The following is a 20,274-nucleotide window of genomic DNA, read 5'->3' as shown; positions in this document are numbered from 1 at the left end:
ACTATTTAAACAATACGATATGTTACAACTTTAAGAAATAGCAATAATATATACATACATTTTTGGATGAATATACTGTATGGCATTACTAATCATGGGGTTATTTTTCCATTTGTGGGCTTACTGCTTTCCATAATATTTAATTATATATTATAGATTTTATTATCAAAGCGATATAAATAGATGAGGTCAATTACATAATCTATAAGGGTGAAATCTTTACAAACATGCATATTTTCATTCCACTGCAACATCAGATCAATATCACCCCTAGGCCTGGGTGTTAGACACAGTTTTAAAGCATTTTTTTTAAGATACAGGGGATTGCTTTCATATTAAAAGGTCTGTCTGCTGCTTTTCAGGTGTGCAACAAGCCAGGCCACATACTACTCTGGAAAGATGTGTGAGAAGCTGAATGTAGATAGAAGCTTCCTGGCAGCTGTGACTGGTGGCATAACAGGAACAGTAGTACTGACCCTGGCTATTGTACTCGTTATCAGGGGACCACAGTAACTTTCACTTCAGTGGATGACATTTTCTCTGCATTTGTTCAGTAATGAAATCAAAACTATCGTCAGTACTGGAGTGAAATGTAACTATTTGTTAAATGAGGGCTCATTTGGGAGGGAGATGGATTGTGAATGTTTCCACATGCAAAGATTATTGTATTACATAAACTTTTCCATTTATTTTTGAAATCATAAGGACCTGCTATTAGGCATCAGGTTTAGAAACAATATAAGGAACAGGACTAAATTGAGCCACTGCACTCAAAGGTGATGTCCCAACATAACGTTATAAAAACAATGATTTGTCTATTTGTATGCGGCAATGATTTTTTTTAAAAGGAAAATGTAAGGTTGGAATTAAATTTCCCAACAAAAAAGAATTTATGTTTTCTATTTTTATTTGAACAGATTTGAGATACATACAGTGGCCACACAGGGAAAGTATACAGGTATTAGTTCACGCCAAAACATAAACTTAAATATACAGTAATTAATCTTAAATACAACCATTAAATAAGTCTGGACTTGTTAAAGCATTTACTTTGTTCTATGCACAGTCAGCACTTGCACTCTTGGTCTACTTAATATCAAACATCCAGTTTAGTCATTTGGATATAAAGATGTACACAGTTATCTTTAATTTTACTTGGAATGGAAGAAAACAAATGATTTTTGCATCTAGTAAGATAACTGACAAAATCTACCAACCGTAGCTAAGAATAATGGCAATTAGTGCTAGAAGTACTTTGTGTCAAGTACAAATGTCATCAGAACCTTAGCGCTAATCATTGACAACAATGCTCTGTTTAAAGGTATAGTATGCTACAGTTGTTGTTTATTGCTAGCAAACACAAATATCAAACTCACTGCCAGATTCACTTCAGGCAAAGACAGTATAAAAGATGTTCAGTGTTACCCGCTGGTTTCTGAAGTCTCATTTGAAGCTTCACGATAATTCTTTATAAATAAGATTTATTATTATTATTATTGTTATTATTATTATTATCATCATGGGAAATTCTCTTTTCTGGCAAGAAGAATGCCCTTGATTTCCAAGATTTACTTAAAGGTGTATTCCCTATGACCAGAAACGAGTCACTGAAACCCTAACCCTCACCATTCAGGCTGTCATTTATATCAAGGACGTCATTTAGTAAGGACTGCAAACAAAAGTACAAGACAAGTTTGCGTTGGCGTCACTTTTACACCTGGCAGGTACCTACATGTTTTACACTGTCTGTCAACACAGCTGAAGTGCATTCTTTGTCCTGTTTGTTGTTGTTGTCCTGTATATGTGTTACAGACAAGAAATGTCAGTTACATGGCAAAATAAGAAAAAAAAAAGGAAGGCAGGGCCTCTGGAGATAAAGACACTGTCATACAATTTTAATGGGTCATAAATAACGACTAGACAGGGGTTTCATTGCTTTTTAGGAAATCTACATATAACTATAGATAATGATATGGTTATAAACAACATTTAGTTAAATCTCCTTAAACAACCGACTGTGAATGTCAAGGAACTACATACTAACATAATGCAAACTGTATTCTCCTGTAGAGGGGTAGTTGAACAGGTGACTTGTTAGTTCAGGATTCACAATCTGAAAAGCAAAAAAAATGGAACTTTTAAGACTCAACTTTAATTCACAAAAGATCATTTCTGCTTCCATGCAGTGAAAAAGTAATTAATGCTGACAATATGGGTACTATAAGTGTTTAACACAAGAGCCATGTGACAAACAGCACAACATTCAAGTTAAGATCACAAAACCAGCAGAAAACAAAAGCATTCATATTGTTTCAATAGGTTCAATGTGACCATGGTTTAATAACTTATTCTTGAAAGGCTGCTATTTGCAGTTACCCAGAAATCAAAATGTCAATTTCCACTGCCTAAAAAAGCAAAACCATGAGAAATGTGTCTTTTCCACACTGTAGATAAAGCAAATAAACAGGGTTCATAACTTTGACAATCCATAAAATGTTTGTCATCCAATGTAATCAAGGTAAAATTTAAATTTCTTTCTTGGCCAAATTGTTGCAATTATTGGTAATGCCTCATCCTTAGCTGCACATAGTTTTAATGCAACTGTGTAAATTAGTTAGCACGGTAGCTCAGTAAATTGTAATGGTAAACATGATATCTGCTAAACACCAACGTTATCATTATAAGTGTGCTAGTGTGTTGATGTTACACAACCTATGCCTTTCCACCCGAGTACAACTGCAGCCCTGCTACTCAGCCTTGTTATAAATTACTTTGTAAACACAAAACAACTTGTATTTGTGTGGTGGTTTACAGCAGCCATCAACAGTTCATAGATGTAACCCTGAAAATGCAAGTTTAGTTACTGAAGGATCTCTCATCAATCAGGATTGATCAGCTCAGTGAGCTACCGAGTTTCAAGAGAGAAAGCTAGCATTATTGAAGGAATACTGTTAAGGACGATAGACAGAACTGACCTGCATCTTCAGTGGTCTTTTGTGTAAGTAGTTGAAGTGAATTTCTTTGTGCTGTCGTTTCCTTTTGATTTTCCCTGAGGGTAGAGACCAGAAGTATTACCAACCATGTTTCTATCACTTTATCAGGCAATTCTGTATGTATATTGTATTTGTACTTACCGTTATGAGCTTGAACAGTTCCTCTCTGACCTGATAGTAACAATGTAGATAAATTGCTTAATACATTAGGTACATGGCAAACACTAAACACTTTCTCCTCACCATCAAATATTTGGGGTTTTTTGATAAATATATCTAGAGTGATATCTGTTCCGCTAAAATTATTAAACCTACCTTTTGCTCTGCAAAACACCCTGTGATCAAAATAAAAAAACCCTGAAAGAGAGTAAAAAAAACGTAACATGTCTAAAAAGACACAATGGTTTTCCTTTTTAATCAGGTTTGCAGTTTTTGTCAGCAGAGACAAGAGTTTAAGGAAATATATGCCAATGGGAAAGTTAGATCTGTGCATTCCTATTTCCATTAAGTGACGCTTTCTGACCATCATCAAAAAGTTGTACATTGACAATTAACTAAACTTTAATACATGGCTTTATTTTTACTGTAAAACAATGAAACAATTAATGTTTTAAAATATGTTACTTCTACAACTGATCAACAATGAAAAGCAAAAAACGATAATACCTTTTAAAGAAAAACACAATTATGAAAAAAGACAAATATATTTTATAAAATATAATAGAGTGAAATGGAGATTTGTCCATTGCTGATTTTGTTTTTCATATTTGTGAATGTTTCAGATCATCAAATACATTTTTTGTTAAATAATCATTGTGAAATAATTATTACCTAAATTTGTTTGGTATGTGCTAACTGTGCATTCAAATTACCTGGAAGGTATTGAGGATGGTGAAAATGTAGGCAATAACGTTATACATGGGGCTATCAGACATGATGAGTTGAATGAAGCCAACGATCCATGTCACTCCAAAGACCGGTGTTAGAACGATCACCACTTTGAGGATGCCTTTTGCCGTTTCCTTGTCATCGGCCTTGCTGCTGTCAGGGACTGAGGTCTTCATCAGTGTAACGATGACAACAACCATGGAAAAGAGATTTGCCAAAACAATGGTTCCCACAGGCAGGAGAAAAGCATGCATGGAGCCAACCAAGAGTTTTACGTAAACTAGCCAGCATGTTTTGGGGTCGTGATAGTTCTGGTTAGTGTATTTGTAGTACACATAGCTGGATCCCACCATTAGGATTGGGCAAACATAGCCTAAAATGCTGGAGAGGAACATGAAAACTCTTTTCCTCAGTGGGCTGAAGACAAAGATCAGCTGGTGGACAAGCATGATGCTCAGGCATAGCATCCAGCAGAACATAGCCAAGTAAAACAGGTGTTTGCATATGGTCAGTACTAGACACCAGCTGTCACTGAGAGTCTCGGGATTGCTAGAAGCCAAGAAACTGCAATTTGCCAGCAAGAGGAATGTGGCAATGTTCACTATAGCTGTGTGGCGGAAATGAGAAAGGTTAGTCTTGACCACAGCTGACCACACGAGAGATTCAATGATGAGAAAAATCACCAAGGAGCAAATGGACACACCAAGGCCAATATTTGAAATAAGTTCAAGGGTGGGATCTGTTTTTCGTCCATCATTCTTGGACATTAGGACAGAGAATGCAGTCAGGTGGTTGCACTCACATACTGTGTGGTTTTCATCGGAAATGCTGATATTGCATCCTTCATCTGACCATTCATTCCCTGTAGGGTTCCAGAAGACACAGTGAGGTTGAGTGGGGTTGGTTTTCCCACTGGGGAAGTCCAGTCTAATTCGTCTAGTTGAATCGTTGTTATTGTCCAGTGTGGCTGATAATATGAGATCGGTACGGTCAGGTTTTGCACCATTAAAGCTGTTATTTAATTTACTCATTAGATTTTTCACAGCTACAGTTTTCAGTATTCCATTGGTCTTGTTCATATTCACACCAATGTCAAACACAGACACATTACAGTCATGGCTTCGACAGAATGTAAGGTCTAGATTTGTACTGTTGACTCCATTGCTCTGGTTGACCTTAATATTCTTCACTAGACCTTCCACAGAATTTAGGTAGTTTGATGACATGTTATAACGAACTGTGTCATTTACCCCATTCCAGGTGCCATTCAACATATTGCTTGCTGCACTAACAAAATCCTGAAAGACAGTAAAATGAAAAAACAAATTAGTTTGACTAAACAGTGACTTTTCACATGAAGGCTAATTTACACCATAGAGCCCTGCTCTCAAAAACAGACATAGATCTGTGAAGCAACGATGAGCAGAATTTGTCTGAATAACCAAAGCAACAAGTTGAAGTCTGACATGCCAGCTTTTCATGGCTGGGTGTACAGGGGTATGCAATCAGCTGGCAAAGGAAATGCATACAAAATGCCGACAGAGTATAAAATAATATACTCTGTCTTTTCCCAACACAATCAAACAGTTTACTACATAAGACGTCACTAGATAGGTACACCACACACATAATTATTTTTCTTACCAAAAAATGAACAAAAATTCTAACATGCAACGTCCATGGAGGAAAACAAATCTCCATGTTAAAAGTCTCCTTCACTTACATTTGGGCTTGGCATTTCCTCATTCCTAAAACAAAGTTCAGTAAATGAAATGATGTGAGGAAAAAGTTTTCAAAAAAGTGTGGCATCTCTTCCTCAGAGCCTCTGCTTTTTTTTTTCTTGCACCAGAGGTGGGACGTACAAATACTTTCTCACTACTTTTTACGTTTACTCCCTACTTTAAAAAAAAAAAATTGTACTTTCTACTCCTTACATTTTCAAAACAGGCTCGTTACTTTTTGTTTAACGCAAAAGTAGCTGCGAGCCTTTAAATGTGAAAATAATTTGAGCCTAAACAGTAACACATGGAAGGCATACCTGTCTGTACCATAATCACCAAAGGATGTTGCATAAAAATAGATGATGTGTGCCATAGTTAAGGGCTGAATTCAGCCTGTGACTTTTTTTCCCCCTAAGTTGTAAGGTACAGGCTGAATCTAGCTAGTCTTACAAAAGGAGAGTGAGCATAAAGGGAGTGACTTTTTTAAAGTGACAGTTCATTTCAAATACAGCATTTCTATCAGCTTAAACAAACATCAGCAAACAAACTGTTTGTGTGCAGTTTGATGCACAGTGTGTTGCAGCTAAAGGTCCAGCTGTTGTATATAACAGGGAGAAAAAAGAATGAGAGCTAGCCTGACTCAGAGATGGAGAAAGATAAGAAAGACAGGACAGGAAAGGAAAGGAAGAAACAGGTTAGTTTGCTGTACTGTGATGGATTTAAAGTGAAAAACAAGTGCACAGTGGCTACGCAATGCTCATGGTCTGTTACATTAAGTGTAAGAGAGATTAATATTCCATCACAATGTAGAGGATGAAAATCAGCAAGGACAACTCATGAGACACCTGCTGAAATCATTTTGAATTCAGTTGTGTAACGCTACAAAGAGCAGCAGGTCAGCTCATCACAGCCTGTCTTTTCCCCACACTGAGCCACTACAACTGATTTTATGGTTCCCCCACCTGCTGAATACACTTTAAGCCTTAACTGTGCTCATTTTCCTGTTTAGAAGCAAAGTCTCCCTCTACAATGCAGGCAACAGAAAATAGAGCTATATTTTTTATTTTCCTTTTTTTCCTTCTGATTGAAGCTGAGTACAATTCCACTAAAAACATCAGACTAAAGTTTTTATTCCCATCCACTAATATTATTTTAATATATTGGAGGTTTGAGCAGTATAACTTATTTTTTTTTAACTGTTCTTTTAGTTCTCCTATAGAGTGTTATATGTTGCTGTATTACAGAGTGCTCATGGACATTATTTTAGCTTTTTATTTTCTTATTTCTTCATTCATTCTTTCAATATTTTTTACCATACTTAAAAAAAATAAAGTTGTGGGACTGTTTTTCTGAACTCATTCATATGTATTCCTCACAGAACTGTTACTACAAATGCAATTTTTTTTATAGTACTGTAGATTAAACAAAATTTAAAGTATTTAAATTGAGCTTAACCTTAAATGTCTGTAATATTTATCTATATAATGTTGCTGGTGGAAATGTTTTCTGCAGCATAAGTAATTTTACTTTTGGTATTTTAAGTAAAATGTGTCAGTAATACGCAGTTCATTTGTGGTGAGGAATTTTTACTTTGTGGTGTTATTACTATTTGTCTGTCTGTAAAGTTCAGTGCACACCAGTGACTCAAACTATCTTGACAAATTGTTAGTTAGACATGAGATCTGACAAAGTAGAACCTTATATGTTGAGGATTAATTCTTCTTTTAAAGTGAAGCCTGAACTTTTAAATTCAGAACCATACAGGTATAACAGAAAAAGTAGAGGTGCTTACAGGAAAGATATCCTCTCCCAACACAGTTGTGTTTGATGCCTTAGCCATCATATTTAGAACACCGATGGAGGCGCTAACGTCAGCTATACTTTCACCGGATCCAGAACTTAATGTAGAGCTGTTCTTTAGCCCTTCAAATATATTCTTGGCCACTTCCGGGGTAGCCCCTAGTCCCTTCAGGAAGGCCTAGATAAAAGAATTAGTGTGCAAAAAAGTAAACAATCAAATCTTTATAATTCTGTTTCATTGTTCACAATAGTAGGCACAACACACACTTTACATTCTTTTAATGACTTGGCATATTTTTACACTTGTATTTGTTTGAGTTGTATGTAAAGCTTTACCCAAAGATTACCATAGATGCTATACCCTGTAGAAATGATTTTTAACTAGCAAACTAGCAGTTTAATAAACTTTTCTTATAATGTTGGGTGAAACTGGTCACAAAGTGGTATCTGCAACAAAACCCTCCTTGTGATTAGCTGGCAGCAGATTGTCTGATGAACATTCAGAATTTTATTCTCTGACTTGTAGTGACAGGTTGATGCAAATGGGAAAGCTTCTTAGTTTCTGGTTTGTGTCATAATTTCCACAATTTCCCTACTTCGTGGTACATTTCTTATGAGTATTTGCAGTCAAGTGTGCATCTATAATGATAACTACTGTTGACCATGGGAACCTGCTAGTGACTAAAACAATTACAAACGAGATTTTCGGTTGAGCGCCAATTTCAAACTAGTGTCTGCCAGCAACCTCCCGCAACTACTTGCCAACCTTATTTTATCATCAAGGTAAACTTAGATGAAATTTTACAAGCTTTTGTCACTGCAATATTTTAAGCTGCAATGACAAAAGCTAAAAAAACAGAAACAAATACAAACAGAAACTCGTTGTAATGTCATACAGTGATATGAGAAATTTAGACACACTCACTTGAGCTGCATTTGAAACTTTGTCCAATTCTTCACTGACGCAGCTGGAGAACACGTCCTGCCAAGCAGGGCCGATACAAGTCCGGGACTTATAGCCAACCCTTCCTGGTGGGCATGTTCGAATAATCACTGTTTCTCCAGCTGGGGTTTCTGGCCATGTATCTCCATTAAGTATGATCTGGTTACAAACTATGTCATTAGCTTAATTAAAAAAAGAAAAAAATAGTGACGAAATTAAGTAATATTATGTATTACATGTATCTCATTAGATGATGCAATATAGGTCATTGCTAAAACATGCAATATGCAATTCGAAATGCTGAGCATATGCTAATATACCACAAATGACATTTTCAAAAACATATTAAAGTGGACCTATTATGCATTTCAGTCATATATTGCTGAATTTCGGGTTGCCAATCAGAAGAAAGTTAGCTTAAATGAACGGTGGCATTAGTAGAGCTGTTTTTTTCAGACAGGATTGCACCAGGCCCTGGCATACTAGTAGAATAAAAATATGGAGCTGGAAATGAGCATAATAAGACCCCTTTAAACTTAGTGAACATATTAAACAATTTAAAGAATCCATACCATTGATAACTGGAATGTTTATTTGTGCACTTTTCATTTGATTCACATCATTTTTAAAAGTGATGTTAACATAAGTTCCACTTCCTTTTGTGCAGGGGATGGTAGGAGTGAACGTGTAGTTAACGTAACCCTTTGAAGCTGTAACAGAAGATTAAAATTGTTACTGTTTTTTTGTGTATTAAGATTTTGTGCAGTAAAGTCTACATTAAATTTGCATTTTTGAATAATGTGAATTATGTTATGACATCTTTAAAACAGAACAAAATGATGTTTTCGTTTTAGTTGGAATACCAAAGATTCAAGGATAAAAATGTATGTTTATCTTACTTGTGTTTTGTACGGCTGTGTAGTTTGTCGCCGAACCATTGTAGCTCCACGAAATGTCATAGCTCTTACTGCTTGCTGGGATTATGACACTGGCAGTGATGTTTACACTTTGCGGACTCTTTGAACAGTCCATAGTAAGAGGCATGGTACTCATGGTAATAGTGTCAGGCAGGAGGGCCACACTCAGAAAAGTCCTGCCTGTGTGCCTGATTGAACCAATCGTAAATCCACACTCATATGTGCCTGCAGGGAACATATGATAGTTACAACTGAATTAGGGGGTTGGACTTAAACACATTAAGTGACATTTCAGTTAACAACGCATGCAGGAAATGGCAGGAGATGTGCGATCAATTTCTGTAGTACTGACCATAGTGGGAACAGTGCCAAGAGTAGAAAACAATACACTTGAAAAACATTGCAACGCAAGTTTTTTTTTTTTTACATTCAGATTTCCTGTTTGCCAGAATGTTCTGGTTTGAACCTTTCCACAGCAGAGTTAACAGTTCAAATCCCTGTTGTACCATCTTGCTAAACCAAGATTTAAACCTCTTTGGAGGAAGTCCATCATACCTATTCACCATACCAGCTTATGAGTATGAGTTTCTAATGGAGTACTTTGTATATTGATTTCTTAGCAGAGAGGATTTTTAATTTCTTAATTCTTTAATTTCTTAATTTTTTTAATCAAGCAAAACGCATAAACACTTGCCTTCCCAAATGCCTGTCACCCCTTTGAGTGTAACACCAATACAAGATTGGTAAATGGATGTGGCACATGTCTGATTCAGCTGGACCACACTGCCATTGTTGAGCTCAAAGCGCTGAGTCTGTGTGGTCATATTCCAGCCTGCGCTGCCTGTGGGCTCCTCAAGTTTGCATGCAAGTTGCGGCGTGGACTGATAGCAAACTTTAGTCCCTGGGGCCTCTACAATGACCATTCCTGTGTCAAGATAATAGATGGAAATAGAAATCATGAAAAGCCTAAAAAGGTCACTTTAGATTTATCTGTCCAACAACATTGTTTTGGAACATTTATTTGATTCATACTGAATAGTCAGAATAATTTTAATAACCATTTAAACTAAAAGTGATTTGTCTTGATGAAAAGTTATGGGAATATGGTCTGCTAATTTAATATGTATGTGTAGGTAAAATTAGATACAGAGTCAGTGCAAAACACTTATTCTACAGGATTAATCCTATGCAGGATAAACATGTTATTTCAGCTAAATTGGTATGGCTAAATATAAGTGTGCATTTTGTTTTATAACACAGTGTTTTATGCTGTTTTCCACATATAAGACAGATTAACATATTTGACATTACTTGAATTAACTGAAGAACTCAAACATTTTATAGACAGTTAAAGGTGTGCAGCTGGAATAGCTCTAGACCTCTAAAGGCTTTTGACACCATTGATCATAATTTGATCAATAGCCTGGTTGCAATTACATTTTTTCAGCTTTATATTTAAGCTTGTAATTGACATTTATGCAATATAATGAAGTAAATGCAGAATAAACACAAAGAATGTGTGCTTAAATTCAAAGAGAATTTGAATAGTTTTCTTCAATCTTTTAGCGCAGGTTCTCTCATGTGAAATACAACTTTTTAAAAAACCTATATACTAATAGGTAAGTGTACACTAATATATAATATATATTAGTGCTGTCAAACAATTAAAATGTTTAATCAGATTCATCACAGGGTTACTGTGGATTAATTTTGATTAATCACAAATGAATATCATTCATTTTTATTCTATAATATATTCTATTTATTCTATATTATTCGCATTTCACTTTGTTTGACCAAACAGACTCGAGAAAAAAGGGAAAATATATGCACTTAACATGTTTATTGAACATCTTGAACATTCATGTTAAAAAAAACTCTGTAAACATTTATCCACTCTCTCTGTCACTGTTGGGGAGGCACTTCACGTCCTTGAAATGAGGAACCAAAGCTATGTAAAGCGCATCCCATCGAGAGGGCCATTGTGCATTTATCATTTCCCAAATTGAGTTGATTGGTTCAGCTGCCCATCACTACCTGATCAACTGCCCATTTGCGCATGTGCAAAGACATTTCAGGGATTTTGACTCATTCTGCACTCCAGATGTATTAATTGAGTTAAAAATTTTAATCGCATTGACCGTGATGGTGAATTAATTTGTGTTAACGTGTTAATTTTGACAGCACTAGTCACAATATATTATTAAACAAACTGGAAAAAGTGTGGTATCAGAGAGTTTGGACTGAAGAGGGTGATGAGCTACTTAAGAGGCAACAATTTATGGAAATAGATGAATACAGATCAACCTGCATGTCATTAAATTTGAAAAATCTGGAAAATGAAAATTAACAAATCCAGTATTATTGAGGATGTATGCATAGAAATGGTACTGTATATGAAAACAACATTTTGGGTGTCAAGTTTGGGAGCTGGAAGGCTCATTTTAGACATATAAAATAGCCCAAAATAGCTAAGACTATTGCATTGTTGGGAAACACAAGCCACATTCTGAACCGTAATGCTCAATTATTTTGTCATATCTGAATAATTGTGTAGAAATATGGGGTAACATGTAACAAAACTCACAATACTCATAATGCATACTGCAGACAAGAGTAAGAAGGATACTTAATAAAACTGATAAAAATCTAAATTTTTAAAGTCAAACAAAGCTATGGATCTAAAAAAAATTCCAAATTTGTCAAATAGGGTACAGAGCAATAGATATAGAGTAGAAGATCAAGCTGTGATGAGTCTTACAAGAATTAGTACATAGTCAAATGAAAGAATAGTAAAACATGGATTTTTACTAACCTAGAGTGTCCACAAATATAGTAGCTGAAAGCTGAGTTTCAAGAAAAGTGACTATTTCTTGAAGTTTAGAAGTTAGCACGCTGACACTAACAGCTACCTGAAAGTCAGCAACGTTTAGCACTTGAGTGGATATGGAGATGATTCTGTAGAGAATGATGGAAAAAATATTTGTTACAGAGAACATTTAACATTAGAAGCAGTACATTTTATCTGTTGTGCATATGTTTTGCACTAAAAGGTAATGCTTGTCAGTCTCTAAAAGTGTACATGCTTGATTCCCATTGTTGACCAAACTTCCATTATATTACATATTGCAGTGTCTCCAAAAAAAAAAAGTATCTTTCACTTTAAGCCTTTTGTTCTCCATTAAATGAAACCAGTGCAGTTTTCAATTGCTGTCCCCTCTATTGCCAGGGAATGGCACTAGGCATTTGTCATCAGCTGTGCAGAGTTATTGAAATAGTTAATAAGTCAGAATTTTACGAAGAGTTATTTGCCACTGTTTCAGTGTTTCCATGCATCAATCAGCATTAAAGCTCATGTCTCCGAAACAGCCCTGAAGACACTGGCTGACACTGATTCAGTGGCAGTAGCCTTTGTTAAGTATCATTGTCATCACAAAAAACTCACCTATAATAAACCAAGTGGTGTCACGATTAGAAGTGGTGTTGTTTTGAAAAAACAAAACAAAAGACAAAACACTGACTTTATAACATATTTCTTTATAAAGTACAATACCTTGGACCAGTAACGTTCACATACTGAATAGCATTCAGTTTTTGAAATTGGCTTTGAAGCTAAGAAAAGAAAAAGCATGAAATCATTGATATGTTTGTCCTATGTGACAACGGAAAACATATTTATATTTATAGTTTAGTTATAGAATAGTGAAAACGTGAGGATGAGACATACCGTTGTGTTTTTGGTTTGATCCCATGCTGCAGTCTGTACTGATCCATTGATGAAAACTGTGTTCATAGTAAATATTATAGTTAGTTATTTCTTTGTTTTTTTGGTTGTCAGACACAAGCATACATATCAACATGGGGAAAAAGAAGAAGAGTGAAAAGCAAAGGTTCAAATCTAACCATGATATAGCTGTATTCAGCAGATTTATACACCAGAGTTACTGTAGTTCTCTGTTTTTCTTTTTATTTCTTTTTTTATTTCTTTTTTCAAGATCAGTTAAGTTTCACTTAGAATCTAAGTTAGTTATCTAAATTTAATTTAGTTTTTAATTGTTAAAGTTTTACAGGTAGTTTAATTTTCATTACTCTCAGTGTTTGTGTTGTTATTTATTTATTTACTCTTAACATGCGCTTTGTTTGTCATGGCATTATTTTGGAAATTAAAAACAGTATAGTAACAATGAAGGCACTTGACACACAAATATGTAGAAATCCCAGAATCAATAAACAGGACCAAGACTCCTTAAGCTGATTTTGTTGGCAAATTTGACCACAGACATGTTGATTATCAGGGCTCTAGAGTGCGACTAATTTGGTCGCAAATGCAACCCAATTTCTCAATGGTGCAACTAAAAAAAATCTTAGGTCGCACTGGTGCGACCAGCTGTTCGAGTAAAGAAAAAAAAGTCTCCGCAACTCTGAAAGTCTCCGTGTGGTCAACAACAGACACACATTATGCCCATATCGTGGTCTAAACCAATCAGAAATAATCAGGGGCGGGACCTCTCTGATTGGCCATGGTCCAGATATTCCTGTGGTCCTTCTTGTGTATGTTTGAAAGTGCAAGTGGATAGAGAGAGGTGAGTAGCTTGAATAAAGTGGTATCGATTCATTAAATCCTGAATCGACTTTTAAATATAAATGTATTTTGCCAGAAACGCCAGAATCTCAGGTTAAAGCTCACAAAACTATTTCAACAACGACTAAACAGCAAATGAGAGCAGATAAACGGATTCCACACAAAGACGTAAACACAGAGCGCGGACCCGACGCATCAGAATCAGCTTTCTCTTTCTTGGCTCACCTGAAGGCCCATACACGGACACGCCGTTGGGGCTGAAAGCCGACAACTCACAGATTGATGCGTTGGCGGGTCCGTGCTTTGTGTTTACGTCTTTTTTGCGCTGATTCTGAGCTGCAGGTTTTGTCTCTCTCCAACCAAAATTCACTGAACCAGCAGCAAAAGAAGATCCAAACTACGCTTCACATTTGATAAACATCATCATGAATTCACTCTTACTTTTGCTCTTTTGCTTCCACCACAATAAACTCAAACTTCATGCACAGCTCTCTCTCTCTCTCTGTGTGTGTACTTCAAGAACAGTTTCCCGTCTCAAATCTCTATTTTCTGCATTATTCATTTGCTTATTACCCACCAGTCTACCGTTGTTTACAGCGCTGTTGGCCACTGTCTTATTTTTTTTTTAACTTAATGACCTCGGACAAGAAAGTCTAATTTCTGCTGTTCAATACTGAAGAAATTAAAACTTTTTAAAATTATGCAAAATTGCAGAATATTTTTAAGTTTATCTGCTATAAAAGACCAGGCCGAGAAAATCTCCTCCGTGTTTTTCTGTGTTTTATCCTCAGTTACTTTGACACAAAGGCATCTGCTGTGATGATCACAACTCTGATGAAGTCTCACATGTATCGGTACTGATAAATGATCTGAATTATAATATTTCTGACTATCTGAGGCAAAACTGTATCGAATCAAATGGATTACAGAAATCAGTGATGATACCCAGCCCTAGTGGGTAGCCTAGGCCCGACAGAAGTGGATGTAGCTGTGGGCAATAAGAAAAGATGAAAAGAACTATTGATAACTTTTTTTTTAAGGCCTGATCCATCTGAAATTCATAGCCAGTGCTCTGACACGGAGCCATCAATCTTTGAACGCTGAAAAAGCACAGTGTATCCAGAAAACACATATATGCTGCAATAAATGCACTGCCCAAGTGTCCCCTCTCCCCACTGTCTTTCAGCAGCAGGCAGCAGCAAACAGGTTGTCAGAGGAGGCCGAGATCATGATTAAGTTTAACATTGTCTACAATATTGCCAAAGAGTGCCAAACCACTTTAAGCACAAGCACTTTTTCAGGAACTTATCTTTCTTGTAGAAATGTGCTCCAAATAAAGAACTTTGTATTGACAAGACTGTTAGTTAATCATTTACATATTAATATCGTCTGTATGGACAGCATTCCCCCCCCCCCCCCCCCCCCCCTAAAAAAAAAGTGTACATGTAAAACTGCATTGTTAAGTGATGCGGTTGAAAAATTTGGGTGCACCTAACTTTTGTGCTGGTGCACCCCAAAAATAGTTAGGCGCACCAGAGCAACTGTGGCAAAAAATTAGTCTAGAGCCCTGATTGTTGTTATTTTTTGCAAATAAACAATATTGTTTACTTGCAAAAAAGTACTTAGTGTATTTAGTGTTTTCAACATTTATAATAACATTTGCATACAGTAAAAACATATAGTTGTAGTGACCCTTATTTCATATCATTAATCAACAGAATACTAAAAATAATCAACAATAATAATGACTATAAGAAAAAAAACAGAAAAAAAAAAGAGAATTAAACATCATCAGGAGACCTACCTTGAACTTTAGGAGAACAGAGGGGTGTGATGTAGGATACATTTTGTGTGCAAGTAGCATCCCCACAGCAGCTGTAGTTGTAGCACACTTCATTGCTCCAAAGATAATTTGTAGAACAGTTGCAGTTGGTGTCAGTTCCAACAATGAGGCACTCTAGAAAAAAATAAAAGTCAAAAACAAAAGGAAACATTTGCATTTTTCTGTGTCTTGTTTTTGAGAGTTAGGGCCACTCTGGTTAATCAGAACTAAATTGGCACAGCATTATTCGGATTTGAACGACACTGTTGTAAAATAAAGACACCTGAATTCTTTCACAGTACAAAATGTAAACATATTTAGCTTCATATTTATTCATCAATATAAATTAGTAATTTTATATGAGCTTAGCAGAAACACAATGACCATCAGTAGTATTTTTTTTTTGTTAACACAGAGTCCAGTCCAATAGCTTTGGCTTTTGTAAGAAAAAAAATCAGTCACAGAGAAATTGCAGTAAATATTACTACAGCTCTGTCATGTTTAAGATAATGTTTAAGTAGTCAGTGCCTGAATTCAGTTCACTTAAGATTTATTCATAATAGTCAAGACAGAATGGGCAAATATAGGTTTATGCCAAAATAATGATTCTTTTTATTAGGTTAGATTACATCATTTTAAATGTTTTTGTTAAAACTTAACAAATTCAAGAAAGTGTTCCAGAAACATACCTGCTACCAGTTCAGTGTTTGTGATTTGTACTGTTTGTCCATTCGTCAGTGAGAGGCTTGTTGAATTGATAGCTGACAGGACAGTCTGGGCATCCAGTGTGACATTACTCTCCACCATTATCTCAGCACTGTAGATATCTTAAACATGAATAAGATTTATGTTATTATTTTGCATGATTAGCAACTTATTTAAAAGGAAGGGATTGAGATTTAGAATAAATGTACTACATAATTTAATGAATTATCACATTTCTGGAGATGGTAAACAGTAGATTTTTATTCTTACCATTACTTATGAAATAATAAAAATAATTCAACAAACTTAATTAAACAAACTTAACTTAATCAATGTGATCAGCCTCAAGCCCTGTCTCAAAGCTCTGTGTGTAAAGATCTGAATTGGTAGGCTACATTACAATGAGTGCTGAAACAGAAACTCCCTCCATTTTGGACTCAAAGATTTGCACTAGCAGGAAATGGCTTGAGCACCGTGTATTTGTGTATGAAAACCCCCTTTGACTAAATCCAGAAGTGGTGACAGTTGCACTGGAATGAATCTGCCAGACCTTTTTTAAACTTGGAATGACCAGGACTTTTAATCCTGTTGCCTACTTGAAGACATTTTAAACACATTAACTTTTTTACCTTACTGGCTTACCTTGTGCAAGGACCTGCAATGGCAAAATCAGAAAAAACACAAAATTAGTCATTCTGATAAACTAACAATTCAATGTTAAGCCAAATTAAAGTACACAAATCATATTTCTTTCCATAAACATGAATATATGGATATAATGCGGAGTTGAGATTTGGAATAGAACAGGTTGAATTTTCTACATTAAACTAGTATATAACACACAATAGTAAAATATAATTAACATTTAACTTGATCCTTGATGGGTAAACTGTACTCCTAAGGGGATAGGGTTAGGGTTACAAAAATGTATCCCATTAAACTGAAGGGGGTTCTCTACCTGGTAGTAGATATACACAGCTCCGGTCAGAAAAATGAAAACCTTGGAAAACATTTTCATCACCTGGACAAAAAACACACACAAGGGTTATGACAAGTTGAGAAGAGAGACACTCAGCGAAGAACATACATAAAGTACACAATTTATCCAAGGTACAGCACATGGATCCATAAACAAATACCGGGCCTATTTGTAAGGATATTAACGCTCTCACAACTATTGTTGTGATTTGCCATTATAAATAAAATGGAACTCAATTGAAAGTGTCCGAACTTAAAGTGTCAGAAAGTATAACCACTAAGCTAGAACTCTGTTTTCTGAAGCCAGTAAAAGCCCCTGATTTAAAAGTGTGGACAGGTAGAGGTTTTAAAACCAAAATACTGAGCTGAAATGCAGTAAAAGACTTCACCTGTGTCTATTCCGACATGAGCTCATTGAAATCTCACCATAAAGTTTTATTGTCTTTTTATTAACTGTGTCAGCACTGGGTCTCCCATATATTTACATTTGAGACTTAAACTATTTTTGTCCTTAGCTTCCATAACACTCTTATCAGCTGCTATCTGCTTTCCCTTCCAAAGTACAGGAAGCTTGTATTTAGCTAGGAAAAACCTGTTTGCATCATTTTGCATGTTGTCTATGAATACAAACAAGTTGGTGGTTTTTCTTTTAACAGTGCACTGTTCATTCCTGTCCACACCAACGGTAGGATAGCACAACTGTGTACACAAGCCTGGTGATGCGGTATAGCTTATGCCCACATCATTTTCTTGTTGAGTCAAAGGCACGACCGGCCTGTTTGGATCACCAATCATAATGTATCATAAATATTTAAAAAACACATTTTTTTAAAATCCAGAGGCAGAAAGTAAATGTATCCCCCAAACCAGGGGTCGGCAACCTGCGGCTCCGGAGCCGCATGCGGCTCTTTAGTCCTTATAATGCAGCTCCGCGTGGTTTGGGCAAATAAATTAGAAGTATTTAGCTGAAGTGTATTTTATTTATGTGAGTTATTTTTAACTCGTAGTTCTAAATTGGAAGATTATTGTGATATTGAAATATAAAAATAAAATTATATTCTATTATTTTTTCATCGCTCAAAATAAGAGTCACACTCGTGGAAGCCGGTATACCCGCCGAAACGCCGTGCATTTATCGAGACTTTCAACCCCAGGTAGGCCAATTATGGATCTTCGGATCCACATTATGTCAGCAGCTGTTCTCCACCGTGAACTATGTTAAAGACAAACACCGTTCACGCCTGACAGATGACAGCTTACAGTCCTGCGTAAACTGACTTCGTATAGCCCCGATTTGCGGACTCTGTGCGCAGAGGTTCAGGAGCAGAAGTCCCATTGTAAACAAATCACGGCAGACCTGACGATGTTTCCATGAGCATGCTTTTCAGCATCTCTTTATTGAGCACTTTTCACACACGGTTGCTGTACGCATACAGCCGGCTGTAGCTTTTCAGCTCACAGCCCGACATACACCACCAACAACACAACAGCACAGATAGCGCAGACGTAAAGGCAGCGAGGCGTGATTGCGGGTGTCGCTCAGGTGCATCCGCCTCCCCTGCAGCGGCGCTGCAAACCATGCCCCGCCGCACGCATTAACCAGGTAAAATACATATTTAGGTAGAATTTTGCAAATATCTATTTTTCATTTTTCAGCAGCATAGTGCTTTTTTCCAATTATTTTTTAAGAGTCAGGTCAAGGCTCCAAAAGCCCAAAGGCGATATAAGGGTGGCGGCTGACAACAGTTTTTGTTTGCTACATGGATCATTTTAGTTCAGGTTGGTGTCTTTCCTTTTGTTATATTTCTTTAAGAGTTCAAAATGTGTTGATTACATAAATATAATTTAATTTTCTCTGTAGCACTTCATGGATTTCATAAGCAGCACACCTTAGTTGTTCACACAAAGCATAAAGATAAAACACAATATATACAGTGTTATCTTCATTTTAGATGTCAAAAAGTATTTGCAGCTCCCAGTGTTTTCTTTTGTGTGGAAACCGGGTCCAAATGGCTCTTTGGGTGTAAAAGGTTGCAGACCCCTGGTCCAAACCATGTTGTAAACTAAAAAACGAAAGTAATCAGTGAACTGAATGAATATAAAACACACTTGTTCACTTACTGTGATTCTACTCCACTTAGTGAAATCACAAAGTATTTTCAGTTCTGTTATTTGGCTTGTGGAAGGGAAGTTCCTGTTAACAAAACAGTGGTTAAAGGAACTCTTATCATAGGAATAGCATATTGTGATACTGAATGGTAATGTATGTCATTACAACCGTAGCATGCTGTGGGGTTCTATAGCAGAAACATAAAGAGATTCACCTTTAAAGGTTTAACTATTACAGGATTTCTGACTTTGTAGATCATGTTAAACTATGATTATTTAAAATCTTAAGAACAACAGAGGTCAGGAATAGTGTTTTGGAGACATTTACAACATAAAACCTGAAAGGCTACAATATATGAGACTTCATTTGAAATGTCAGAAACTAGTTAGTTTATGAAAAAAGTGCTTATTTAGCCCCTGGCAAATCCAAACCCTCACTATAACTGGGTCAGTGTTAAAATGTAAACATGTTAAGGCTTTCCGTACATATCTATTTTAAATTGCTTTCAACACTAATAATTTAATACAAGAGGCAGACTTGTGTGTAGTTCAGTCAGGTGGTAGTAAGAGCTCACCTCTGTTATTTTTTCATTAAAAAAATACAAAAATCAAAAGAAATACACAAATGAAACATTCTTACCTTTGCTGCACTCTACACAAAAACGATTGTTAACCCATTAACTTTGCTTCAATTAACAAACAACACTCCATGTCTATCAGACACCCATCAGATTTCCAGTCAAAGTAAGTGAGCGCATTGCTCATGAACACTGAGTTAGACTGAACAGAGGGTGTGTGTTAAGGGTAGTGCGTATG

General features: G+C 36.0%; 2 protein-coding genes across 3 annotated transcripts in view; one reads left to right on the top strand and one right to left on the bottom strand.

Annotated features, from left to right (window-relative positions):
- Nucleotides 1–3,375, top strand: part of mep1a.2 (meprin A, alpha (PABA peptide hydrolase), tandem duplicate 2) — a 13,012-nt gene extending 9,637 nt beyond the window's left edge. The window contains exon 14 of the mRNA XM_003440847.5: nt 363–3,375. Coding sequence (XP_003440895.1) covers nt 363–513 — 151 coding nt within the window. The 3' untranslated portion in view covers nt 514–3,375. The remainder of the gene's footprint in view (nt 1–362) is intronic.
- adgrf3b (adhesion G protein-coupled receptor F3b) lies at nt 2,013–20,274 on the bottom strand. 2 transcript variants are annotated; one of them, XM_003440848.5, is made up of 19 exons: nt 20,099–20,274; nt 19,471–19,543; nt 17,330–17,392; nt 17,014–17,026; nt 16,356–16,493; nt 15,649–15,801; nt 12,990–13,045; nt 12,816–12,874; nt 12,078–12,220; nt 9,957–10,187; nt 9,245–9,487; nt 8,918–9,055; nt 8,328–8,527; nt 7,395–7,580; nt 3,866–5,179; nt 3,309–3,350; nt 3,135–3,164; nt 2,976–3,049; nt 2,013–2,113 (listed from the first exon to the last, which is right to left on the bottom strand). In XM_003440848.5, exons 3-18 carry the CDS (start codon nt 17,387–17,389, stop codon nt 2,984–2,986), a joined length of 3,072 nt encoding a protein of 1,023 aa, XP_003440896.2. In that variant the 5' UTR covers nt 17,390–17,392; nt 19,471–19,543; nt 20,099–20,274; the 3' UTR covers nt 2,013–2,113; nt 2,976–2,983. The 2 variants fall into 2 exon arrangements, with proteins under 2 accessions (XP_003440896.2, XP_019209096.1); XM_019353551.2 differs by lacking the exons at nt 19,471–19,543; nt 20,099–20,274 and having other exon boundaries at nt 17,001–17,026; nt 17,330–17,623.

Source organism: Oreochromis niloticus, linkage group LG15 (genome assembly GCF_001858045.2).
Source record: "Oreochromis niloticus isolate F11D_XX linkage group LG15, O_niloticus_UMD_NMBU, whole genome shotgun sequence".
Lineage (NCBI taxonomy): Eukaryota > Metazoa > Chordata > Actinopteri > Cichliformes > Cichlidae > Oreochromis > Oreochromis niloticus.
This window is presented reverse-complemented; position numbering and strand designations above follow the sequence as displayed.

Bases quoted from the DNA above. Each gene is read 5' to 3' on its own strand.
- adgrf3b (XM_003440848.5), bottom strand. From the start codon at position 17,389: ATGAAAATGTTTTCCAAGGTTTTCATTTTTCTGACCGGAGCTGTGTAT. The intron at 7,581-8,327 runs GTGAGTGTGTCT...TCTTTTATCTAG, and splicing joins AAGTTTCAAATGCAGCTCAA to GCCTTCCTGAAGGGACTAGG. The intron at 3,165-3,308 runs GTAGGTTTAATA...TGTTACTATCAG, and splicing joins GGTGTTTTGCAGAGCAAAAG to GTCAGAGAGGAACTGTTCAA.